We start from the raw sequence: 27,088 nt of genomic DNA on the forward strand, positions 1-27,088 counted from the left end.
AATCTAATCTAATCTGATCTAATCTCTAATCTGATCTGATCTGATCTGATCTAATCTAATCTAATCTAATCTAATCTAATATAATCTAATCTAATCTGATCTAATCTCTAATCTGATCTGATCTGATCTAATCTAATCTAACGATCTGATTGGTCCAGCAGATCTTTGCTGGATCACAATCATTTCCCAACAGAGAAACTCCAGATAAACTTTCCTCCACTAGTTCTGAGATTCAGACGCAGCTACTGATGCTAAAGCAGGATAGCATCAGCAAACTAATGTTAGCTATGTAATTACCTTAAAAAGTACGTCTGTCATAATTAACTCTGATGTTAATTAATCATCATCTGATTAATGTGATTAATGAAACATCTGCAGCAGAACGACTGTGAACGTGTCTCAGTTTGTCCAAGTAGCGTTAGCGTTAGCACCAGCTGATCCGGTAGTGACAGGCAGCAGAACCAACCCATAAAGATGGAAGACGCTAAACAGCACGTTGGTCCTCTCCATGGGACATTTGAGGACAAAGAAACCAAGAGGGACCAGTGGAGACACATAAAGTATCATCACACTCTGCAGGAAGGAGTTTTCTTTCCAGCTTCAAACAGCACATGAACCAAGCCAAGCATACGTTAGCCGGGGATTCTGCTAGCACTTGGGCTAACGCGGCTAACAGCTGGAGACAAACCAAGACAAACCAGGACAAAGACAAGCTGCCAATGCTGCTGCTAATATGTGTCCACTCCTGCAGCCACTGTTCACTGGGAGAGAAGGTAACTTCAGTGTTTGACGCTGTTACTCATCACCACCCTAAAGAAGCTAACGTTAGCCTCTTATTCAGACCTTCACTAAACAGCTGTTTATCAGAGAAACTCTTCACATTAAAGTCATTAATAAATGACGCAGCTCAGCCATTTTTACTCAAACCACCATCTCACAGTCTGGTCCAACGCATTTTATATCGATGTCTTTAGATTTCTATTTTCTCCATTTGCTCGTTATAAATTCACTTGGATTTAAAGTGTGTGCCTCAGATCAGACAGGTGTTCCCACCCGCCTGCCTCGTCTGGTGCAGTAAACCAAGCTCTCCCGCCGACCTTTAAGAGCCTCTTATCCATCGGAGGATGAGTTTGATTCGTTCTAACTGTCGACTGCTGGTGAGAGCCAATCAGGTGGATGAGTGATTCCTCCATCGCTCACAAGTCTCCTTCTCTTCAGATTCATCCTGCTTTCCCACTTTCCTTCCTCCTCTTCTTCTAGCACTTTTCTGTCCAGGACATTTACCACATCCATCCACCCTCCTCCTCCCTGCAGACATGTTGCTTTTGAGTCATTTGCTCCATGTTTCTGGGTCTGGTTTTATCTCAAACGGTGCTGGTGCTTGAAAACATACAAACTTTGTCTAAAAACGGTTACTTTTTTTATTTTTAAGGGATTTTGTGACGCACAAGTTGAACAGAATATTAATTTAAATAATATAAATAAGAAATAAATGAACCAATTTAATAATAATAATAATAATAATAATAATAATGAACCAGTGTCGTGGCGTCTGTCAGGCATCAGAGATTCTACATCTCTGGTCTTCTAATAAAATGCTATGCTAATGCTAATGCTATGTGTGGCCAGATGTTGAGTCTAATTCCAGGTGTTTCCTCCTTGTTGCATCTTTAGAGGTGAAGTCCAGACAAACTTTAGACAAACGTTTGGTCTCAAACGTGTTCAAGCTTCACTTCCATCCATGCAGTGATAGAGCTAAGGATGCTAAGCTAATTAAACACTCACTGGAACCAGATGAACCAGATCAGTCTGGTTACTACTGTTAGCATCAGCACCGTTAGCATCAGCACCGTTAGCATCATGGTCCCAGTATCAGGACTCTTGCCTCCATCAGACTCCTCCTCCTCCCCCATCATCTCTCCATCATCCCCCTCTCCAGAGCTCCTGTATTGTACTGATAGCAGGAGCACTTGTGCGCTCGGCTATGAAGTCTGTCCTCCCCCTCCTCCCCCCTCCTCCCCCCTCTCTCTCTACCTGGAAATTAATTTGGTCTCCTCCAGATGCCTATCGGCGCTGAAATGCCCCCAGAAACAGATCCACAAACAGCAGCTCAGCCAAAACACTGGAGCTGCCAGACAGAGGGAGGGATAGATGGAGGGAGGGAGGGAGGGATGGACGGAGGGAGGGAGGGATGGACGGAGGGGTGGAGGGATGGAGGGATGGATGGAGGGGTGGAGGGATGGAAGGATGGAGGGAGAGAGGGATGGATGGATGGATGGATGGATGGAGGGATGGATGGATGGATGGATGAGGGAGGGATGGAGGAGTGGATGGATGGAGGAGTGGATGGATGGAGGGATGGAAGGATGGAGGGAGAGAGGGATGGATGGATGGATGGATGGAGGGATGGATGGATGGATGGATGGATGGAGGAGTGGATGGATGGAGGGAGGGATAGATGGATGGAGGGAGGGATGGACGGAGGGATGGATGGATGGAGGAGTGGATGGATGGAGGGATGGATGGAGGGATGGATGGATGGAGGGATGGAGAGGGCTTAATAGATCAGTTACCTACAGGTTTGAGTTTCTGGCCTAAAAACAGCCTCAGATTTATTTCTTCTATTCAATCAGATCCGGACGTGAAGGAGACACCTCCTCTCCTTCTTCTCCTCTTTCTTTTTTACTAGTCGTTCTCCTCCTCCTTCCACCTTTCCTTGTTCTTCCTCCTCCTTCTCCTCCTTAATCTCATCCTGTTCTTTTTCCTTTAATTTCTTTATTTTATTCTATTATTTCTTCTTCACCTTCTTTCTACTCCTGTGTTTTCTAGTCCTCCTCCTCCTCCTCCTCCTTTTACTTCTCCTCTTCATCGTAGACGTGCTGCTGATCTGGGTGATGTTTGGATCTGGTCTCATCATTTAATCTGGTCTCCATGGTAACGGCTGGCCTCTGATTGGTCAGGACGGAGAAACACTGTGTTTGATTTATTTAGTTATTTTATTTTAAACCTTAAACTGGAGCAAACTTGTGGAGATTCATGGAGCTCTGGCTGGATTGGAGGAGGCCGAGCTCTCAGGACGGATTAAAGGACAGAACGACGTTTGGTGTAATTCCAGCGCGATGTGTTTGACCTCTGACCTCTCCGCCTGCTTCCTGCTCTTTAACAGAACACATATGCTAATAAGCGTCTGTTAATCTGCTGCTGGGCTCTGACCTGAACCCTGGCTGTAAACTCATCACCAGCGCGTTGTTCACTCTGGATCAGAGCCTCGACTAAACGGATAAAACCGCATCCTCGACACATCTGCTGCTCCCCAGCTCCCGTTAGCGCCGCCTGTTGTTCACACTCGGAGAAACGAGGCGTCACATGCAGCGACAAACACACATCAGCCCAGAGACAACGCACAGCGACGTGAACACGAACCTACCACGCAGCTCCTTACAGCCACAGTTATTTAGATGATTTAATCTGTAGAAACTACAGAAATCCCCCCAGCATTATTTCATCAAACTGTAAAACAAATCAAATAAACCGTCACTAACGGCCTGAGGCACTAAAGGCTGATTTATGGAAAGGAAAAACTATGAAATAATCAGGCTGGAGCTCGCAGAGAATCCAGTGAAACCTTCGTAGAATTCAAATCGTTTCAGAGCTGAAGTGTGAACAACAGTGACATGAAGATGATGAAGATGATGAAGATGTTGAAGAGGAAAAACAAACTGTGACCAGGTGCATTTTCTGCACACGCTCAGTGTTTAGTGAAAAGTTGTGTTTGTGTTTTGAAAATGAAACCAGCTCTAAAATATGATGCATTCAGACGTTAGAGGAAAATACAGCTTCAGACAAATAAACAGAATCAAATGAGAGAGAATGGATCAGATTCAGTTCGGTCTCTGTGAGAACATGAACACAGACACAGACACGGAGTCAAACTAAAGGAAGAGAAGCTGGGATCCTTCAATCATCTCACAATCAACAGGTGAACACGCTCTGACTCCGAGTCCAAGGACGGAGACGTTCCTCCAGCACCACCCAGCACAACACGCTCCACCTCAACTCCACCTGAGCAGCCACAGTCAGGGAGGTCAGCACCAGGTGAATCCATGCACCTGCCTCCTCCTCCTCCTCCTCCTCCTCCTCCTCACACTCACACATGTTCTCCTCCTTGGAGCATCAACACGCTGCATGGCTTCACAGCCACATGAGGAGAGCAGTCATCCAGCCGACCTGTTACCAGCCACTCACTCCTCTGGAAGCTCCCAGCTCCTCCTGACGCCTCCAGCCCAACAACCAAAGCAAAGCACCGCGGAGGAGCCGGGGAGGAGCCGGGGATCCAGCGGGGATCCAGCGGGGATCCACCGGGATCCAGCGGGATCCACCGGGGAGCCGGTTCCCTCCAGCCCCGCATGTGTGCAGCTGTAAACATGCAGTGAGGAGGAGGAGTGTGTGCAGCAACAAAAAAATCCAAACCCCGTTACCGTTCTCTCCGCGTCGGGTCCTGCTGGATGCTCGGCTTGGTGGGCGCCATCTTCCTGCAACAATTATTTTATTCTGACTTTCTGTCCGTCTCCCCCTCTCCCTCCTCCTCTCCCTCGCTCCCCCTCTCTCTCTCCTCTCAGGTTTATTTGGACGCGGAGCCGCGGCGGTGCGCAGCGCCCTGACAGCAATGCGTCATGGTCGGTGTGTTAAGACAAAGCCATGTCCGTGTATGTGTGCTGGCTGCAAGCGTGCGCGCCGTGCGTGCGTCCCGTGCTCGTCTCTCCGCCGCCGCCGCCGCCGCTCAGGAGAGAGGAGACAACGGGCGGAGGAGGCGAAGGCAGGAGCGGAGCTGCAGCGGCGGCATGCGGAGCCGAGCCGAGCCGGGCGGAGCTGAGCGGAGCGGAGCGAGGGGAGCCCGGGGTGGATGCCTCTCAGATGCCGCTGTCTCTGCCCTCTCTTCCCCTCAGCGTGTCTCCGCGCACACGCACAGCCTCTGTTTGGCTACGGATGAATCTCGGTCCTGCGCTCCGAGGAAGAAAAACAGACAAACAGGCGCGTCAGGGCTTCACATCCTCGCCGCCGCTGCAGCGACTAGATCCCCGAGAAAATCCCCGCGGAGCAGCGTCGCTCTGCGGTCAGAGAGTCCGTGTCTTCCCGGAGCATGTTCCCCTCCTCCGGCTGCTGACAGGAAAAAAAGGACAGCACACATCTCCGGATCCTCTCCAGCCCCGGCGCAACAACGCCACTCACATGCAGCCGGAGTCAGTTTGTGTGCGCGTGTGTGTCACAGTGTGTGTGTATTATAGTGTGTTTTTATTTCCTATCACAGGTTTCACCGCGGGAGGTTCCTCTAAATTTAAACCATCACATAAAAACAGCCCGAGGGGAGAAGGTGACGGAGGAGCGTGTGGATGGATCCCCCTCCATCACACACACACACACACACACACACAGACACACACACACACACTGTAACACACACACACACTATAACACACACTGTAACACACACACACAATATAACACACACTGTAACACACACACTGTAACACACACACTGTAACACACACAGACACACACACTGTAACACACACACTGTAACACACACAGACACACACACAGACACACACACAGACACACACACACACTGTAACACACACACTGTAACACACACACACACACACAGACACACACACATACACACACACATACACACACACACACACTGTAACACACACACACACTGTAACACACACACTGTAACACACACACACACACACACACATACACACACACACATACACACACACACACACTGTAACACACACACACACACACACTGTAACACACACACTCTCTGGTGTCGGTGTCATAATAAACACATCAAACCAAACGTGTGTGTAACAGTTGGAGCTGATTCTTCCTCTGGTTCATTTTCCTTGGATGCATTTTTCTCGTGTTTCTGCTGCTGCAGGTTGTGATGTTGGTCTCATTATTATTGAGTGTGATGTATAATTCATGGTGAACTGATGGTTCCTGTGATGAACCTGGAGCCAAAGAGCCTCCGTCTCCCCCACGATGACCTGTCAAGGTCAAACCTGCCCCCCCCATCTCCTCCCGTCTCCCCCCGTCTCCTCCCGTCTCCCCCCGTCTCCTCCCGTCTCCTCCCGTCTCCCCCCGTCTCCTCCCGTCTCCTCCCGTCTCCCCCCGTCTCCCCCCGTCTCCTCCCGTCTCCTCCCGTCTCCTCCCGACCCCTCAGAGCCGAGAGCATGGAGGAGTGAAAGGTCACGGCTTTGACCCCTCCTGCTCCTCCTCCAGCTCCTCCTCCTGCTCCTCGTCCTGCTCCTCCTCCTGCTCCTCATCCTGCTCCTGCTCCTCGTCCAGCTCCTCATCCTGCTCCTGCTCCTCGTCCAGCTCCTCATCCTGCTCCTCATCCTGCTCCTCCTCCAGCTCCTCCTCCTGCTCCTCGTCTTTAAAACGCCCGTGTAGCTGAGGCCCCTGCGCCTCCTTCCTCCGTCCTCCTGGCTCTGTTACTGGGAGCAGCCAAACGGAGGCGACGTGGATAATGGAGCGTAATGTATAAACATATTAGCTCCCAGCTGTTTGTTGGGGAAACGTTATGTATGGGGGAGGAGGGGGGAGGGAGGGGGGAGGAGGGGGGAGGACCAGCCTCTGCACCACAACTAAGAACACGTCCATCCTGGCGACGTTAACCTCCGTCGGTCTGAGGGGATCTGGTCTGAGGGGATCTGGTCTGAGGGGATCTGGTCTGAGGGTCGACACCAGGACCAGCAGCCGGAGAAGGAACTGACGGGAGGACGAGTCCCTGAACCCTCCCAGTGTGTGTGTGGTGTTGTGGGGGGGGGGGGGGGGGGGGTCTGTGTGTGTGTTTGTGGGGGGGGGGGGGGGGGGCTGTGCCCAGAGGGCTCCTTTAAATAACAATGGGCCCTTATTCACCTCCTATTTGTTGCTTCAGAGGCTGAGACTCTCTCAGAGCCCCCCCCCCCTGATTTATGTCCAGCAGCTTTGACACTTTTCTCCCACCACGGCAAAAACACAGGGGGTTACAGCCCCCCCCACCACCACCACCACCACCACGGCTCCACATGATTAGAAACAACAACCAAACTGAGCGGCCGGACGGGGACATGGACGGGGACAGAGACAGAGACATGGACGGGGACATGGACGGGGACAGAGACAGAGACATGGACGGGGACATGGGGGGGGGCAGCTTTTCAGTCCTGACCATAAATAAATAAAGGCAGAAATGAGGAGGACGGTGAAAACCTGACGAACGGCGGCTTCTTCTCTCGTTCTCTCTATAAAACTGTTTTATAGAATTAGAGGAAATTAAAGATTTTTCTGATTCTTTCTGTTTTTTTCCAGTGAATTATTTCAGGTTCAGTTTCTGTTTTTTTTATATTTGTCTTTTTTAAAAAAATTATCCCAACATCAAACTGTAGATATTTTATATTAAATCATTTTCTGTCATTATTCTGCTCTGAAATTAGAAAAGAAAAAAATGAATCATGTCTCAGAATAAAAGGAAACGTTTCAGAGCGAGAAACGTCCCAGTGCAGACGGAGCGACGGGTACGAGTACTGTGTGTACTCTGTGTGTACTCTGTGTGTACTGTGTATATTGTGTGTATGTTGTATGTGTACAATGTGTACTCTGTGTGTGTACTCCGTGTGTATTATGTGTGTACTGTGTGTACTGGGTGTGTATTATGTGTGTATTATGTGTGTATTATATGTGTATTATGTGTGTACTATGTGTGTATTATGTGTGTACTCTGTGTGTATTATATGTGTATTATGTGTGTACTATGTGTGTACTCTGTGTGTATTATGTGTGTACTCTGTGTGTACTGTGTGTATTATGTGTGTATTATGTGTGTACTCTGTGTGTACTGTGTGTGTACTCTGTGTATTATGTGTGTACTCTGTGTGTACTCTGTGTGTACTGTGTATTATGTGTGTACTCTGTGTGTACTCTGTGTGTACTGTGTGTGTACTCTGTGTATTATGTGTGTACTCTGTGTGTATTATGTGTGTATTATGTGTGTACTATGTGTGTACTGTGTGTATTATGTGTGTATTATGTGTGTACTCTGTGTGTATTATGTGTGTATTATGTGTGTACTCTGTGTGTACTCTGTGTGTATTATGTGTGTATTATGTGTGTACTCTGGAGCTGAAACTAAAACGATCTCCACTGAGTCAGAGACGCCAACCCGGACCCGCCCGGACCCGGACCCGGACCGGACCTGGTCGGGTCCGGTCCTCTAACAGATAACACTCTTTTAAACCGGGTGGAAGTCAGAGCTCCACAGGTCGCTCTGCCTCCCCCCTCATGCCTCCCCCCTCGTACCTCTGCTGGTAGGCTGCGATGCCCTGCACGCTCTGCGGGGTCCCGTTGGTGGCTCCGGGCACCGGCACCCGACCCACCGGGGGTCCGGTCACCATGCCGCCGCCTCCTCCGCCGCCTCCTCCGCCACCAGCCCCGGCTCCTCCAGCCGCCGAGGCCGTCACCTGGACGCTGAAATCCGGGAAGATCCTGATCATGGTCCCGGCTCCGGCTCCGGCTCCGGCTCCTCCGCTGCGCTCCTGCCTCTGCTTCTAACGGAGCACCTGCTCCGGTGCCGCCTCCCTCCACGGACCGGGACCAGAGGAAGTAGAGTGGGAGACGGAACTTCTTCTTCTTCTTCTTCTTCTTCTTTCTTTGCTTCTTTTCGTGTCTAACCCTCGGACGGAACTCTCCGGATCATGGTCCCGGTGCGCAGCCACACATCGATGGAGCAGTGATCCCGGTCCCGGGGCGGAGATGTCACAAAGCTTCCTCCTCTCTCCTCTCTCCTCTCGGGTCTATCCTTCACAGAAAAGCCCCGCGCTGCTCCGGATCATGGTCCCGTTCCTCTGCTCCTCTTCCCTCCACTCAGGTCCGTGGATCGATGGCTTCTTTCGCCGGTTAGAGACGCGCGGTCCTCCGGTGCTCCGGTCCTCCGGAGCTCCGCTTCACCCTCCGACCAAAGGCATCCCGTCCTCCGCCGTCCTCTCCCCTCTGCTCCGCCTGGACTGTGCCGGTGTCTGGGGTCCGGGTACGGGTCCGGGTCTGGGTACGGGTCCGGGTCTGGGTCTGGGTGGGGGGAGCGGAGCAGTCAGTCAGTCAGTGAGGAGGCTCAGAGATGACACTGGAGAGATACAGCAGCAGAGGAGGAGGAGGAGGAGGAGGAGGAGGAGGAGGAGTGTGTGTTAGTGTGTCGGTATGTGTCGGTGAGTGGATACGCGGGTGCGCGCGTCAGAGCGCGTGTGCGCCGCTGTCCTTTAGTCCAGAGAGAGAGAGAGAGAGAGAGGGAGAGAGAGAGATGGGGGGGGGCGTGTTAGTGTGTGTGGGGGGGGGGGGGGGGGCGTGTTTTTATTTCTGTTTCTTAAACTGAATCTTTTCCTTCAAACTTTCATCAAGTAGAAACAGAAGCGAAGGATTCAGACCTGTTCAGACCCCCCCTCCCCCTCCCCCCCCCCCCCCCCCCCTCCATGAGACGGGGGGGGGGGGGGGGGGGGGGGGGGGGGTCGTGGAGGTGGAGGACACGGGTGGGCTGTGTTTCCTCGTGTCACAGTAGCGGAGTCTCTCCTCTCTCCTCTCTCCGTGTGTGATCAGACTCCAGAATAAAGTCGTTTTCAGAGTCACTCCCTCTCCTCCCCCTGTCTCCTCCCCCTGTCTCCTCCCCCTCTCTCTCCCCCCTCTCTCCCTCTCCCTCAGTATAAAACCACAGCTCCACTCAGATCCACATCAGGACTGAACATGTGTCCATCAGAGAGGAGGTCTGGGTGGAGGAGTGGGTCCAGCATTAACCCTTCATGGGTCCAGGGTCCAGGGTCCAGGATCTAGGGGGGTCGGACTCTTTCTAGTTCAGGGACCAATAACACAACAGAATAACAACCTGTAATAACGACAAGTTCTTTAAAGAAACAATCACGCCGCTGTGATTCTCTGTTAATTGATGAATGAATTGTTCCATAAAGAAGTTACTGTAGAAAAACCCACTAATCTACAAAGAACAGGACACACAGACACACAAACACACAGACACACAAACACACAAACACACCGACACGTCTTTACTTTCCTGATCAAACCTCAGAGACGTCGTGGAATCACAGACACGTGACAGCAGGAACAGTTTGTTTCAGTGCCTCGGGTCAGATTATGGAATAAGTTACAGGAAGAGAACGAGGAAAAAGTCCAAACTTAAACCGCTCAAAAATAACTGAGTAAAAACATGAACAGTCACAGGTTTTAATCACAGTATCAACATGTAAAAGGTTTGTTTGAGTGTGTGTGGATATATATAGATATTATATAGATATTATATAGGGCTGCTTTTTTATTTCACTGCTTTTTCCTGAACCTGAGAGTCTGTAAAGGGTTAAAGTAGAGTGGTGCAGTCCTGGACCAGGACCATGAACAGACCTGGACCAGAACCATGTACAGATCTGGACCAGGACCATGTACAGATCTGGACCAGAACCATGAACAGTCCTGGACCAGGACCATGTACAGATCTGGACCAGAACCATGAACAGTCCTGGACCAGATCAGAGCGTTTCCATGGTGTGGACACACAGACTGGATCTGATCCTGTAGATGTTGTGGCTCCGCCTTCTTTCTGAGGATGAACCTCTCAGCTCCTCCTCATGAGTCGTACAGGACACACACAGCCAGTATTCCTCCCTCCTCCTCCTCCACCTCCTCCCTCCCTTCTCCTCCTCCTCCTCCTCCCTCCCTCCCTCCCTCCTCCTCCTCCTCCTCCTCCTCCTCCTCCTCCCTCCCCTCAGCCCTCCTCCTCCCTTCTCCCCTCCTCCTCCCTCCTCCTCCCTCCTCCTCCTCCTACCTCCCTCCCTCCCTCCTCCTCCTCCCTCCCTCCCTCCCTTCCTCCTCCTCCTCCTCCTCCTCCTCCTCCTCCTCTCAGGGAGTCACTAATAACCCCGTCTCTCTGAAACAAAGCTCCGCGCTAATAAAACGTCCCAATTGAGCTGATTAAATACCAATAAAAACAGCAGCTCTCCTCTCGTTCGGCCTCAGGTCTAAATTGGATCGCTCGCTCGCCCCCCACACCCCCTCTCTCTCTCTCTCTGTGTTTGTAATGAAATGAAATGAATTGGACTGGAGGCTTCAGGGGAGACCTGCAGGACCTGCTCATAGCATTAGGCCTGAACACATGACCAGAAACTCTGACATAATATGCACTCACCTCTGCAGAGAGAGTGTGTGTGTCTGTGTGTGTGTGTCTGTGTGTGTGTGTGTGTGTGTGTGTGTGTGTCTGTGTGTTATAGTGTGTGTGTGTGTGTGTGTGTGTGTTATAGTGTGTGTGTCTGTGTGTGTGTGTTATGTGTGTGTGTGTGTTATAGTGTGTGTGTCTGTGTGTGTGTGTTATAGTGTGTGTGTGTGTTAGTGAGCTGTGACCAGGTAAAGTACAGCAGACAGAATCAGGACAGTCAACCTGCTGTTATCCCTCAGGACCACACACACACACACACACACACACACACACACACACACACACACACACACACACACACACACACACACACACTTTATCGTGGTGCGTTCAGGTGCATCGGGAGAGATTCAGGTTTAACCAACGTTGAATCAGACTCATCTGGACGTGTTGTGTTTGTGGGACACGTGTCCTCTGAGTCTCCGAAGGTTCTGGTGGACAGTGAAGGTCACATGACCCGTGTGAGCATCGCTGCCGGTTCCAGGTCTGTGGCGTCTCCTCCGTCTTCTGCCTCTAGGTTCTCGTCTTTCTTGAGTCTTTGTTTTTGTCTCCAGCTCTTCTCTGGCGCCGTCCAACTGGAGGACGCAGGAGACAGAGGGGGTGCATAAAAACTGATCCGACGATTTTATGAACCAGTATCAGATCAGATACCCAGATACTGGCCTGGACCTGGACCTGGACCTGGACCTGGACCTGGGCCTGGACCTGGGCCTGGGCCTGGGCCTGGGCCTGGACCTGGACCTGGGCCTGGACCTGGGCCTGGACCTGGACCTGGGCCTGGACCTGGGCCTGGACCTGGGCCTGGGCCTGGGCCTGGGCCTGGACCTGGGCCTGGGCCTGGACCTGGACCTGGAGGAACCGGCTCTGATCCTGTCTCCAGTCGGTTCATGATGATCCATGGACGTGTGGACGGATGTCTCTGGATTAAATGTGGACGTTGTCCTGTGTCCTCCAGGTCCAGATGCCTTTGATGTTTCTGTTTTTTCCGGTTTCATGTTGGTGAGAACTGATTAAAGCAGGTAAATGAGACTTTTAGACGAGGAAAAGCTGAAGATGAAGCTGTTCATTGTGTTTTATTGATGCTCAGACTGACTCGGCTCCGTCTCATCCTCATTCCGTCGGCCTCACACTCAAAGCCTCCGTCTCCGTCTCCGTCTCCGATTTAACATAAAAACCACAACAGGAGTCAATAATTCCCGTCATGTCTCCTGGATGGTTTTGGAGGCAGCCGTCGTCTCTGCAGACACGCGTGTCTTTCTATTAAGCCGACCATCGGCCCGTTAAAGATCACATCTCTCTGGATCCTCGTTTGCTGTTCTCACTGACAGACAGTGAAACCTGATTTATTCTCCTCTAAACATCTGAGCTTCTCCTTAAAGCAGCTGATGATTGATGGGAGAAACTCTGAGTGTCACATTCTGCTCATTAGCAGCAGAATTCATTTAAATGGAATCAATTCAAACATTTTCTCTGGTTCCAGATGTTGAATGTGGAGCTTTGTCTGTGTTCCTGTTGCATTAGTTCCAGTCAGAGCGTGAACGTGATCCCGTTCATGTCACATTAAAGGACGTTTGGTCCACGTCCCTGAGGAGAAGTCGGACACATGTTGGTTCCTCGTTTCTACGCTGGTTCCAGGCTGAAGCTCAGTGGAGGCGAAACAGGTTTGTCCCGGACTCATGGACACATGAACGCATGGACACATGGACACATGGACGCATGGACACATGGACACATGGACGCATGAACGCATGGACACATGGACACATGTCTTCATTTATGAGGAGAAATCAAACCTGTGAAAACACAGATCAGCTGTGGAGCAGCTCGTCTGGACGGAGGAAGAGGACGAGACGAGGACATGTCCCTCCATCAGACCAGGACGACTGAGAGTCTCCACACAGACGCTGAATAAATCTAATAATATTTAATCTGGATCCATGAAGCTGAAACTGAGATGGAGCCTGAAACACAAGAAACGTGGTTGATTTGTTTGTTAGAAGACTACAGGAACAGAACAGAGCGATGGACACGAGTCAGAATAATTCATCACCTCCACCCTCCTCCATCCTTCATCCTTCATCCTCCTCCTCATCATCATCACAGGAACAAACACACACAACTATAGATATTAGTATTATTATGAGGACACACAATTCAGCACAACATGAAGAAAGACAACTGGACTGGGTTTTAGTGATGTTAAGATTCCTCTGCTGCACGGATCATCAGTTCCTCCGTCCACAACAACAACGACAACAGCAACAACGACAGCAACGACAGCAACAACAACAACAGCAACAACAACAACAGCAACAACAGCAACGACAGCAACAACAACAGCAACAACAGCAACAGCAACAGCAACAACAGCAACAACGACAGCAACAGCAACAACAGCAACGACAGCAACAACAACAACAGCAACAACAACAACAGCAACAACAACAACAGCAACAACAGCAACGACAGCAACAACAGCAACAACAGCAACAACAGCAACAACAGCAACAACAGCAACAGCAACAGCAACAACAGCAACAACAGCAACAGCAACAACAGCAACAGCAACAGCAACAGCAACAACAACAGCAACAACAACAACACCAACACCTTTAATACGATCAGATGCATTAACCCTCTATAGGGCCCAGGAACCATGTGAGGTAATGTGGTTCCTGGTTCCTCTCAGTGAGGTTTAGTGTCATGTGGTTTTCATTGAGCCAATCAGAGAAGATCCAGGAAACATCCTCAGGTCTAATCAGGGTCTAATGTGGTCTACAAGGTCCCCCCTCTGACCTGGTTTATTAGGAACCATGAAGAAGAACAAGTGTCCTGATGTTTCTAATGTGACAAATACATGTTTACATTAGTTTAAGGATCAGGAACCAGACATGAGACCAGGAACCAGATATGAGACCAGGAACCAGACATGAGACATTCATTCATCTGGATTTAACTGGAACATGAACGAGTAGAACTGAACGAGTCGAGCTCTTTGTGTTACTGGACCTACACTGTTTCTTTTTCCTGATGCTCTAATCTCTTTCCTCTCACTCTGTTTCCAGATACTGTGCAGATACTCGGTCTCTTTTTAAAGAAAAGACTCTGAAGTTTCTGGAATCTCTCCGATTGGTTTAGTTGTGGAGGAATCAAAGCTGGAACACAGTTAAAAATAACAGGTTGTTGTGTTGGTTGAATCCTATAATGACTTTTATCAATGAAACCAGAATAAAATGATGTGTTACATCAAACACAGCTGGAGTCCAGAGCTCTGATTGGTTAAATAAACCAGAGGAACGATGGAGGGTTGAAGAGATACAGACGTGTGTGTTTCCAGGATAATGAATGAACCAATGACCTCAGCTGAACAGTCTCTGTGTTTGCGTCGCGTCCCGAACGTTTGTCTCTGCAGCTACAGACGACAGCTGCCTCTCTGAACTGTAATCTAGCTCATAACGCCTCCTTCTTAATATTTCCCTCTCCCCCGTGTTGATGGATGGGGTCAGGCCGTGGGGTCAGAGGTGGTGGTGGAGCCGAGCCCCCCCCCCCTGAAATATTCGCACTAAACGCCGCTGCCGCCGCCAGATGATGAATTAACTGCTGGGAGGAATTACAGGCGCAGTCGTCTGAAGACGGACGGAAAAACTTTCCTCCGGCTCAACACCTCACACCTCCACATGCAAATGATTGATAATGAGCGACCCCCCCCCCCCCCCCCCCCCCCCGCTCCTGTTAATGCTAATGATTGATCGGGGTCTCTGGCTCCATCGTCCTCTTATTTATTCTGCCGTTCACAGCGACTCTTGGCCTCTCGTCACGTACACGATGGGTTTTTAAACACATTCTGACGACTGCTGTGAAAATGGAATCAGATAAAAGTCTGAGTTCATATCAGCTTCTCACCCACACACTCATTAAACCATCAGACCTTCATCAGCATCACCATCATTACTGCCTCCAATAGAAGGATCACACGTTCAGAACAGAGGAGGAGGAGGAGGAGGACATAAGGAGAAGGAGGAGGTGATGGAAGGAGAGGAAGAAGAAAAACAACACGATGGAGGAGGCGCAGAGAATAAAAGATGAGGAGGACCTGGAGGAGAACCACAGATCACATGAAGAAATATTGATCTGATATTAAGATTAAAGCCATAAAACGATTAGAATCAAGTCTTAATTCAGAATCTGAAACTAAAAGTCAAATAAATGATGACAAGAGCTTCCTCCTCCTCCTCCTGCTCCTCTCAGGGCAGGAGGAGGAGCAGGAGGAGGCGTGGTGTTTGACTCCTCCTGCTCTGTAGTCTCTGTAGTTTGTGTAGTTTGTGTAGTTTGTGTGGTTTGCGGCTGTTGTGTGTCTGTGGAGGTGGACAGTGTCTCTCTAACCTGGGACCAGCTCATAAGTGAATCTGTTTCCAGTCTGTCCTCATGTTTGTCCCCGTCCCCAGACTGAAGACGTTATGGAGCAGCTGATGATGAAGGGACGGAAAATGAAGGAGGGATGCGGAGGCTTTGCTGCACAGGAGGAGGATCGTTACAGCGAGGAGGAGGAGGAGGAGGAGGAGGAGGAGGAGGAGGAGGATCATTACAGGGAGGAGGAGGAGGAGGAGGAGGAGGAGGAGGAGGAGGATCATTACAGGGAGGAGGAGGAGGAGGAGGAGGAGGATCATTACAGGGAGGAGGAGGAGGAGGAGGAGGAGGAGGAGGATCATTACAGGGAGGAGGAGGAGGAGGAGGAGGAGGAGGATCATTACAGGGAGGAGGAGGAGGAGGAGGATCATTACAGGGAGGAGGAGGAGGGAGGAGGAGGAGGAGGAGGAGGAGGAGGATCATTACAGGGAGGAGGAGGAGGAGGAGGAGGAGGAGGAGGAGGATCATTACAGGGAGGAGGAGGAGGAGGAGGATCATTACAGGGAGGAGGAGGATCATTACAGGGAGGAGGAGGAGGAGGAGGAGGAGGAGGATCATTACAGGGAGGAGGTGCTTCCCTCTCAGCGTTCGTGTCTGAGTCAGAAACAAGACAAACGCTTTCAAACTGAACTCTCATCAAGTCGTTACCAGACAGAAACTTTCAGCACAGACACAGTTTACTGCCGGGGAAGTAATTAGTTACTTATTACTAGTTACTCCTGTAAATTGTAATGAGATTACTTTACTAGTTACTGCATTTGGAAAGTAACTTCACTACTTATTGATTTACTTTCCCATTTCTTAATTTACCGAGTAGATACATGGACAAACCATCACGTTTTTATTTTTTATTTATTAAACCTGATGATTCAGTAGGAACAGAGGAAACCTCCCCCCTCCAGGGGGCGCTATAACAAGCAAACATACACTAAGGTGTGTTTACATGAATGAGAACATTATGTCATGAAGCCAAACTAGTCGCAGGTTGTTCATGACTTTTCTTAAAAGTGCTTTAAATCAGTCATACCTGTCTTATTCATGCTGGCTCAGGTCCTGGCGTTTGAAAAGGAAGCAGAATAAAGCATTAGCCTCGCTACTAGCTGCTAGCAGTTAGCTTAGCCTTGTTGCTAAACCAGGTCCTGAATAAAGACCGAGCCTCCTGTGATGTTTCTTTCACGTCGAGCTTCTCCTCTCAGAAGGTTTTGTTTTAGGTGACGTCACTTTATTATTTCATTTCTCTTTCTCCAGCTCCCGCGGCTCCACCTGTTAAATCAGCCTCACTTTACGACAGACGGCTGTGACGTCAGCCCTGACGTCAGCCCCATGGCGGGAGGGCGGTGCTATGCAAATCAGGCTGCGTTCAGCTCTGTGCGCAGGACAGGTGCCCCCAGGCGGTAACTTCCGGATCTGCGCCATGAAGCCCATGCGGAAGTGTAAAAACATGCAGTTCATCGAGTGGCCGCTAGAGGCTGGTTCCATAGACCCCCATGTTAAAAAAGCCCAACTTTACAGCATCATTAAACATGTTTACAGCCTGGTTCAATAAACGGGTTTGGTCCCAATGGTTTATTTCACTGTTCATGACGACTGTACGGAGGGTGAATGTTTTTATAACTCGTTCATTTCATTTTTATTAAGGTTCAAAATTCTGCATAATTAAGGGCGTTCCCGCTCTGAGTGACCGGCATTTTACTCGAATATTTTTGTCCTTTCGAGCTATAAACTGAAAGTAATGAGAACACTGCAACATCACGATATTGTTGGTGTAATGCGTTACTTTACTGTGCTACCCAAAAAAGTACCATCATTACAGTAATCCATTACTCTGTAACTCGTTACCCAACACTGCTAACGTGAACAGCCTCTCCACTCCCTTCACACCAACTACTTTCACCTGCATGATGGAAATAACGAGTTCAGCTCTGTCACTGGTCACTGATGAACTGCTTCCTTCCTTCTGTCTGTAGTGACCTGAGTCTAGAGTTTCTACATCATCTCAGCTGATTGGAGCAGGAAAAGAAACAAAATCAGGTTTAATCTGGAAAAAAAGGAAGAAAGAAAGAGAAAGAGATTAGTGTTTGGACTGTGATGATCTTTAACCTCTGAAGATGGACTGATCTAATGAACAGGTGTATCAGCTGATTCCTTCCAGCTGTTAGTTGGTCCAATCAGCTGTTTCTTGGTCCAGTCAGCTGATTCCTTCCAGCTGTTTCTTGGTCCAGTCAGCTGATTCCTTCCAGCTGTGGACAGTGTTGTGACATTTAAAACCTTTTTGATGAATCCGTCCTTCTGTGTTTCGTCCTGGTTCCTTCTGTTCCTGGAGAGGGAGGAGATCATTTGAGCGCTGTGTCTGTGTGATGTTCAGTAATCACATGTGATCTTTTGGACAGGGAGCCGGTCGCCTCGTTAATTTGACCCCCCCCCCCCCCATCAGGCTGCCTGAAGAGTAATTGCACCGCCGCTATGCTTCGATGCGCTCGACCTTTACGACCTGAAAAGCCGTTTCCATTTTTCTGACCACAAAAAAAGAACATATCTTGTTAATTGCAAAAAGGCAAATACCCCCCCCCCCCCCCCCCCCCAACAACCAGCCCATCAACTCCAGCTCATATTTGATTTCCCTTTGAAGGCAAAATGTTGAAAAGCATTTCCATTTTCATTCATCAATGCTTATCAGTCATCTGAAGGCCCCTTCAGCCACAATCAGGGGGGGGGGTGAGAAACCATCAACAATCGCAGGAAGCAATTTGCTCTAATATGGAGTGTGTTTTGTTGCCGCTAACGGCTATTTTACTCTATTAATCTGCTTCAAAAGACAGAAGGAAGTAGGATTCAGGAGGCAGGACTCCAGACACCAGATCAGTGCATTTTCGGACTCTAACAGGAGAACTTCAGCGCATGTAAACACGTTACTGATTAAAATCAGAGTTCTCACTGTCTGATTGAGACGCACAGATAATGCGACTGAATCAGAGTTTTCATCGCATGATGCGTGTGTTCATGCTCCATAACAACACGTCCAAGAAGCCGATCACAGAAGACGAAGAAGAGAAACGGAGCCGTCTGAGGGACAGCGCGGATCTTACCTGCACCAGAAGCAGCGCGAACATTACGAAAAGATTAAAAAATTTTCTATTATCCGTCTGGTTGTTGTTTAAATGTCTGACACATGAACGACTCTAGTTTATTATATCACGTAATAGATCAACTGGAAATCGGGCCGTATTAACGTGGTATTATGACACGTGTCGCCCCCTAGTGTGGAGGAGGAGAACAGTTATTAGATTTTCTCCGCTGCATGTAAACTGGGACACGGACTGTAGTCAGAAAGTAGAGTTTAGAGCAAAGCTCCATTAAACTCTGCATGTAAACGCTCTGAGTGTTCACACCTGGACTCCAGAGACCAGGGTTGACACCAGAATCAGATATTCATTGTCGCCACCGAACTCAAAGCTCTGGTTCAGGTCTGAAGGACGTTATCAGGGACGTAAACTCATCCTCCACTGACCAACCTCCTCCTGGGGAGTAAACATTATTTAAGGCTCAGTAATATTCCCACAGTGTGTGTTTATCATCACATCCAATCACCTGCCTCACATTTCAATTGGGCTTCGTCTCTTGAAACTTTGAATCGTCAGCAGGTCTGATTAAGGGCAACGCAGGAATCTGTGGAAGATGAAAAAGATGTTAATGATGCTTTTGTGATGATTGGGGCCCTGACACGTCGACGCTAAGAAAACAACACAAAGCCAGTTTAGACTCTAATCTGTAATAGTCTCCTCATTATTATAGTCCACTGTTAACAGTCAGTAGGAAACTGTTATTGTGAGGAAGCACGCAGCAGAATATCAAACCAACTCTCCTTCCGATTATCTTCCAGTTCTCAGTCTTTATCTTTTGGGTTCATCACCTTTAAAGTTTAATAGTTTTATTTTTCATTAGCGCCGGTTTTCAGCAAAGTATGTTGCAATATATCGATTCATGAAGATCAAATTTGTTTCTGGTCGACCTTTTGATCAGTAGCTCATCCCACCCTCTGAGCTAACAGTAGCTATTAGCTAGCCTCCCAACTAATATTAGCTCTTACTAGCTTCCTAGCCTCCCAACTAATATTAGCTCTTACTAGCTTCCTAGCTTCCCAGCTAATAGTAGCGCTCCATAGCCTCCTAGTAGCTCTTATTAGCTTCCTAGCGTCCTTGTTAACAGTAGCTCCTCCGAGCCTCCCAGCTAATAGTAGCACTTCCTAGCCTCCCAGCTAATAGAACCTCCTCCTAGCCTCCCAGCTAACAGTAGCTCCTCCGAGCCTCCCAGCTAATAGAAGCTCCTCCTAGCCTCCCAGCTAATAGTAGCTCCTCCAAGCCTCCCAGCTAACAGTAGCTCCTCCGAGCCTCCCAGCTAATAGAAGCTCCTCCTAGCCTCCCAGCTAATAGTAGTACTTCCTAGCCTCCCAGCTAATAGTAGCACTTCCTAACCTCCCAGCTAACAGTAGCTCCTCTGAGCCTCCCAGCTAATAGTAGTACTTCCTAGCCTCCCAGCTAATAGTAGCACTTCCTAGCCTCCCAGCCAATAGAAGCTCCTCCGAGCCTCCCAGCTAATAGTAGCAATTCCTAGCCTCCCAGCTAATAGTAGCATATCTTTTTTTCTTCTTTTGAATTCAAATCCAAACAAGAAAAACAAACTCACTTTTGTCTCCATTTGGTTTTTCCAATAAATCAAGTTTATTTCTTTTCCACAGCTGGATTTTACATAGTGGTCAGCAGGAACCATGCAGTCAAGCTCTTTATGGCGATACTAATAATAAAGATATTAAACATCACAGATCACATACAGAGAAAAACACAAACACAGAGCATTCCTCCCTCCGTCCAAGCTTTGACACTTTTACGTATGTACACAAGCCCCACGCTAACCTGGCTTTGCTTCTCGTTTCCTTTCCCACGTTGCATGTTCTCTACCTGGGGAAGCAGTGCTTTAACTGGAAAAAAGGGGGCGGAGGAGTAATAGTAGAGCAAGGCACACATTTATATTTTAAAGATTTCAAACCCTATATTGTCCTAGACACACACACAGACACCGTCCGACACCCTGAACCCGGCGTCACCGCTGAGCTTCGCCTCTGGAGCTTTCTAGGAAATAACAACAGGTGGAACGTTCAGGATCAACCAGAGGGGGCAAAGCTACTCACATCCTGTACTTAAGTCAAAGAAAAAGTACTGATTCAACTCCTTTACTCCAGTAAAAGTAAGAAAGTACACGCTCTGAAATGGACTGAAGTACATTTGCCATCAGTGAAACAACACATCTGTTGATAATTTATTAAAATTAAATAAAGTTGTGTCAGAATAATCTGGACTGAACTGAGCAGAGGTCCTGAGTCATGAGCATCTGGATCATTTAACAGCTTTGGTTTTAACAAGGATCAGACTCAGTGAATCATTCTTGGATCAGTCGTCTTAAATAAGGTCATGGATGGACTGGACGGTCCTCCATGCTGAGCCTGTCCTACTCCTTCCTCTTCCCTCGAGGCCTGTGCTCAGTCACGTCACGTCTTTTACGTCCGTGGAGGTTAAAAAACGTAACGAGTCTGTTTTTCCGTTGGAACGAGCAGATATTTGTGTACAAACGTAGTATAAGTAAAAAGAAATACTCAAGTAAAGTACAGATACCTGAAAAATATGCTTAAGTACAGTAATGAAGTATTTGTACTACCCACCTCTGGGTTTAATACAACTCACTCATCGAACCTCAACGTCTACACAACACTTCAGCTTTCGCCCGCTTTGGTCGTGTTGCATAGATTAATCACGTTTAGTTTTTACGTTTTGGACGCCTGGTTCAACACGTCGTCTGCAGACGAGGGAGGAAAGAAAGTTTCACTTCACGACCGACGCTTTTTAAGATCTATGAGAACCTCAAAGCAGCCCGAAGGCTAGCGGAGCGAACCCAGGGGCTACGAACACAGGCCTGTTCACCACGGGATGCTACGCTTGATACAGAGACCGCTATAAACTGGGAATGAATGAATGAATGAATGAATGAATGAATGAATGAATGAGTGAATGAATGAATTAATTCTTCTGGGGGAAAACGAGTAAAACATGTGCTTCCATAAATGAAATATTCAATGTTACATTTAACGTTATAAATTTTTTAGTCAAACACCAAGAAGCTGCACTTGAATGACAAAGAAATAACTTCTATGCTACGACTACAGCTAACAGTAGCTCCTCCTAGCCTCCCAGCTAACAGTAGCTCCTCCTAGCCTCCCAGCCAACAGTAGCTCCTCCTAGCCTCCCAGCTAACAGTAGCTCCTCCTAGCCTCCCAGCTAACAGCAGCTTCTACTAGCCTCCCAGATAGCAGTACCTCCTCCTAGCCTTCCAGCTAACAGTAACCCTTCCTCGCCTCCGAGCAAACAGCAGCTTTTTGTAGCTTTCAAGCTAATAGTTGCTCTTCATAACCTCTTAACTTGCAGTAGCTCTTCCAAGTTTCCTAACTTGCCAGTGAACAATAGCTCTTCCTAGCCTCCCAGCAAATGGAAGCTCTCCCTAGCTTCTTAGTCCCCCAACTTACAGTAGCTCTTCCTAGCTTCTTAACATCCCAGCTAACAGCAGCTCTTCCAAGCCTCCTAACTTACAGTCGTTCTTCCTAGCCTAGCAGCTAACAGTAGCTCTTCCTAGCATCCCAGCTAACAGTAGCTCTTCCTAGCTTCCTAGCCTCCCAGCTAACAGTAGCTCTTCCTAGCCTCCCAGCTAACAGTAGCTCTTCCTAGCTTCCTAGCCTCCCAGCTAACAGTAGCTCTTCCTAGCCTCCCAGCTAACAGTAGCTTTTCCTAGCAGCCAGTAATTGGCCGTAGTCTTCGTGGTGCGTTCAGGTGCAGCTTGTTGGTCCAGGAGACGTTCGCTGTCTGTTGTTATTTGGTGCATATTTAATAAATTGTAGTTTTTAGGTTACAGGAGTCGTTATGGATTAATGGTGTGGATACAGATGATTAAAGAAGACGTTACCACGGTGACATCCAGGTGTTATTTTAGGGAACAACATGCTGCAGGTGCCACGTGACCGCGGCCTAAGTTAAGTTTAGTTCATGGTGAGATGTTCACACGCAGTCACCGGTTAAAGACACGACGTGGAGTCAGGACCCGTCTGATCGGCTCGTCTGACTGGAGGTGAGTTAATTAAGGTTCCGTGTGAAACAAAGAAGCTAAAACGTCGGCCTTTCTGCCCCCTAGTGGTCTACAGTGGCATCATGCAGCTTTAAATCCTCCAGCTGACTCATTTCACGTCAGCTGATTTCTCTTTGTTTTTGTTTTGTCTGAACCAGAAACAAGAACATTTTCTAACATGGAAACTGGCAGCAGCAGAACTCCTCCTCCTCCTCCTCCTCCTCCTCCTCCTCCTCTTTTAAACAGTCTCATTTAATCGTATTTGTCTGGAGTGAAGCTTTAAGGTGATGACGATGACTCTGCCTCTCGTCTCTCTTTGTTGGTTTAGATCCTGCATCCTGTCCTCAGACGGCTCAGAAACCAGCCTCCGTCAACCTGAAGGTCCGGGTCAGTTCTTCAGTCCGGTGTTTGGTGGTGGATCAGATACGTGGAGGACGAGGGGGAGACGATGGACGGAGCCCCCCCCCTCCCTCACAGCTGGATCCTGGAGGCTCCTGCTCCCTGTGAACGGAGACAAGTTCCTGGTTAAATTAACCCAAACACAGTAATTCATCCAGTTTTCATCCCCTGGGCCCTGAAGAAGAAGAAGGTTCTGGTCCAAGTTAGAGCTTCATGCCTGTTACCTACAGATAATGATTCATTAAATATTTATCATGTTTTTTATTTATTTTATGTTCAAAATGTTCATTTGCTGCTCGTTGCTGATATAAAAGCTCCTTTTAAACCGTGGACGGGAGATAAACATCAGGATCTGCATCGGCCCAAACGTCCCCATCAGCCGAGTCCTGAACAGCTCCACTTCATTCCTATATGTTTGTCTGATTTTACCACGTATCTTGTCGGTTGTATTTTATTTTTGTGGACTGATCACTGGTAACGATGCTGATCTTAAACCCTGATTGATTGGAGTTTGATAAAAACATTAATTTGCTGCACATTTATATTCAGAAACACGCTGCTCTGCTCTTGTTGTGTGTGAACCTGAATATGTTGAATTATTTCCGTGTGTTTCCTGCGTCGCTGCTCGTTGTGTTTGTGTTTCCAGTCGACTTCTCAGAGAAACTTTACAAAGATGAGTCAGTCATGAAACCTGGACACACACACACACACACACACACTCTGTGTGCGTCTCCTGTGTGTTGTGCTGCAGACCTTCTGCTGTCTGGGTCACAGAGCACATCATGAGCCGCATTCACGATTGCTTTAATTGCACCTGTGTCTGAGTGTACAGTGTGTGAGAGCGTGTGTGTGTGTTATGGTGTGTGTGTGTGTCACAGTGTGTGTGTGTGTGTGAACAGGTGGGCTAGACTGGGCCACGCCACGGGGGTCAGGACCAGCTGTATGCATCACTGATATGATGTGTGTATTTAAATGTGTGTCCTTCTTTGTCGTGGCTTTACATGCGTGTGTGTGTGTGTGATTCTGCTCTTTCATGTCTTTGTGTGTGTGCGTGGCTTTGTCCTCTGTTGTGTGTGTTCATGTGTGTGTGTGTGTGTGTGTGTGTGTGTGTGTACAACATGTCTGTCTAACCTGCAGCTGTTGGGCTGTCAGAGCTTCTACCTGGACTCTGTGCTCTGCCCTCAGGGGTGTGTGTTATAGTGTGTGTTATAGTGTGTGTGTGTGTGTGTGTTATAGTGTGTGTGTGTGTGTTATAGTGTGTGTGTGTTATAGTGTGTGTGTGTGTGTTATAGTGTATGGGGGCAGTAGGTTGTGCTTAGCCCTGGAGGCACCCATAGGGCGACCACATCACACACACACACACACACACACACACACACACACACACACACACAGTGGTGGTGGTGACGGCCTTTGTTCGTGGTTTTGCAGCTTCCTGGTTTGATTTGACTTTAAAAAGAAAAATGATGAAATCCAGAAAATAAACGAATAAACTGGAGCCTGCGTCACCAGAGACGAACAAAACACGTCTCTGCAGCTGATGGGAGTCTGACTTTAAAACCACTAAAATAAAATAAAATAAAAATAATCCTTTATTTTCTAATGTGGCCTAAACTTATGTTTCTGGTCCAGGAAGTAGCCTCCTCCATCGTGAACTCCTTCTTCTCCTTCTCCTTCTTCTTGAATATGAATCTAATAACTGGTTTCTCCTTTACTTCTCTTCCTGGTTCCTGAACATTTACTAGTTTCTCTCTTTCTGAGTCTAAAACCAAACTTAAATCCACAAACCTTAAATAATCACGTGAGAAATAAGAATGAGGAGGAGGAGGAGGAGGAGGAGGTAACTCACCCTGACCATCATCATCCTGGAGGTGGGCGGTCTCACTGAGCCTTGGCTCCGCCCCTCTGCTGTCCTGGTGGCGTGATTGACAGCCGGCTTCAAGTTCACCTGAGATGTAAAGAGAGAAATAAGAAGAAGAGATTTAAGATAAGATACTTTATTCCCCACTGAGGAAATTCAGAAAAAAATGTAAGGGACATGAAAAGGTTGAGACGCAGCAGAAGATCTTAAAATAAAAAAGTTAGTCCAGAGAAAAACTACTTCTCAAAAAAGCAATAAAATAATAAGAAATACAACAAATAAAATCCAAATGAAAAAAAATACTAAAATTAAATATCATTTTATTTTAAATATTTTTTAGATATTAAAGATCTTCAAATATACAAAATAAAACCTACTTTGTACTTTAATATTATATTAAAAATACAAAATACTTTTTTAGGTTGTGAGGAAGGTTTCAGTTAAATTTACAAATAAAATACACAAACAAATAAAATATATAAAGAGAAAATACAAAAGTCAGGCTTTATCTGAATTTAATCCTTGGTTGTTCCAGTGTTTTAGAAACTATTCTCATCGAGCTGCTGTGCAGCGGATATTTCGGACATTTAAAGCACGTTGTTCCTCTTTAAAGTAAAAGCTGATGAGCAGAGAAGAAGCTGCCCTCATTTACATTAAGAAATAGAAAAGTTCTAAAGGAGCAAAACACGCTAATTCAGCGATGAAATGAAGTGAACGATCACTGCGGGAAGGAAAAGCTCGTGGCTGATGAATCCTAATGAAATCTGACTGATAGTAATTATGCTGATGTTGTTCTGTGGACCTGAACCTCGCAACTAAAAACACAGAGAATCTGCAAAATGCAAAAACCCACCGGCTCCATTAACACCTCGGGGAGGAGGAGGGGGGAGGAGGGGGAGGACGGGGGAGGAGGGGGTACAGGTGAGGATAAAAAGATAAAAGCTTGGGGGGGGGGGGGCTCAGACTAATACCTGGAGCACGAGGCCTCAGATCACTTCACACTCACCTGCTTCACCACCGTCGTCTCTGAGCGCCTCCTCTCTCCCTCCTCCTCCCCCTCCTCCCCCCTATCAGCCCCTCTCATCGGTGAGCAGTTATATTTGGGATTAATGCGCGCGGCGGCGGAGGAGGAGGAGGAGGAGGCGGAGGGGTGGGGCTCTCGCTCCTCTGAGGGATTTGTAGCGGAGCCGCAGACCCTTATCGGGGTCATTACGGCGGCCATATTGGACTGAAGCGCTCCGGTATCGGCTAAACACGCGGCGGCGGCGGCGGCGCTGGAGGAGGAGGAGGCGATCGGGCCGACACGGGCCCGGGGATTAAGATAAGGAGGCCCCTCATTACGACTCCCCTGCTCCTGCAGCACAGCGGACGCAGCTTCTCCCGCAGCGACATCACAGAGGAGGAGCAGGTCCGCGCCTCCTCCCTCTGGGCCGGGCCCCTGCAGGACGAGGGAGGTGGGGGAGGAGCCATCAGGAGGCGCAGTATCTCTGGAGCGGAGCGCCGCGGCGTCCAGGAGGAGGCGGCGGGGTCTCTTGGGGAGCACCATGCTGTAGCAGAGCGGGGGCCCCAGGTACACCTCCTCCGTGCAGGCTGCAAACAGCGTCTCCTCGTCCCTGATGTCAGGACTGGGTGGGGGGGACGTGGAGGTGTCGGCGTCGGGCCTCAGGTCCGGGGAGGTGGCGTGGAGGCTCGGGGAGGAGCGTCTGGAGGAGGAGCTCTGCTGGTTGGTGCTGGTGAAGAGGTCGGGGCTGTAGCTGGGGGGGGCCGGGGTGGAGCTCTGCTCCTCGGAGAACTGCACCACCTCCCCACAGTCACTGTCATGGGACGACAGCGACAGGTACGAGTAGAAGTCTCCCTTCCGGAGGTGGAGAGGCCGGTGGGAGTGCTGGAGGACCTGGAGGAGGAGGAGGAGGAGGAGGAGGAGGAGGAGGAGGAGGAAACCGTCAGCGCCTCCATTCTGCTGTTATTTATTTATTCAAGTTATTTTCTCAGTT

General features: G+C 48.6%; 2 protein-coding genes across 4 annotated transcripts in view; both read right to left on the reverse strand.

Annotated features, from left to right (window-relative positions):
- Positions 1-9,224, reverse strand: part of LOC125023688 (neuronal PAS domain-containing protein 3) — a 198,375-nt gene extending 189,151 nt beyond the window's left edge. For 2 of the 3 annotated variants that reach the window (XM_047611134.1, XM_047611133.1), the window contains exon 1: positions 4,479-5,380. In XM_047611134.1, coding sequence (XP_047467090.1) covers positions 4,479-4,528 — 50 coding nt within the window. In that variant the 5' untranslated portion in view covers positions 4,529-5,380. Of the gene's footprint in view, positions 1-4,478; positions 5,381-8,355 lie in introns of those variants that run through there. The other variant, XM_047611132.1, reaches the window with a different exon arrangement.
- Positions 9,225-20,364: 11,140 nt separating this feature from the next.
- The window catches only part of akap6 (A kinase (PRKA) anchor protein 6), a 92,791-nt gene continuing 86,067 nt past the window's right edge, over positions 20,365-27,088 (reverse strand). Inside the window, exons 21-23 of the mRNA XM_047611122.1 lie at positions 26,101-26,988; positions 25,083-25,181; positions 20,365-23,335 (exon numbers count right to left, since the gene is read on the reverse strand). Of these exons, the coding sequence (XP_047467078.1) occupies positions 23,306-23,335; positions 25,083-25,181; positions 26,101-26,988 (1,017 nt within the window). The 3' untranslated portion in view covers positions 20,365-23,305. The remainder of the gene's footprint in view (positions 23,336-25,082; positions 25,182-26,100; positions 26,989-27,088) is intronic.

The sequence above is a fragment of the Mugil cephalus genome, chromosome 17 (genome assembly GCF_022458985.1).
Source record: "Mugil cephalus isolate CIBA_MC_2020 chromosome 17, CIBA_Mcephalus_1.1, whole genome shotgun sequence".
In the NCBI taxonomy this organism is placed as follows: Eukaryota; Metazoa; Chordata; class Actinopteri; order Mugiliformes; family Mugilidae; genus Mugil; species Mugil cephalus.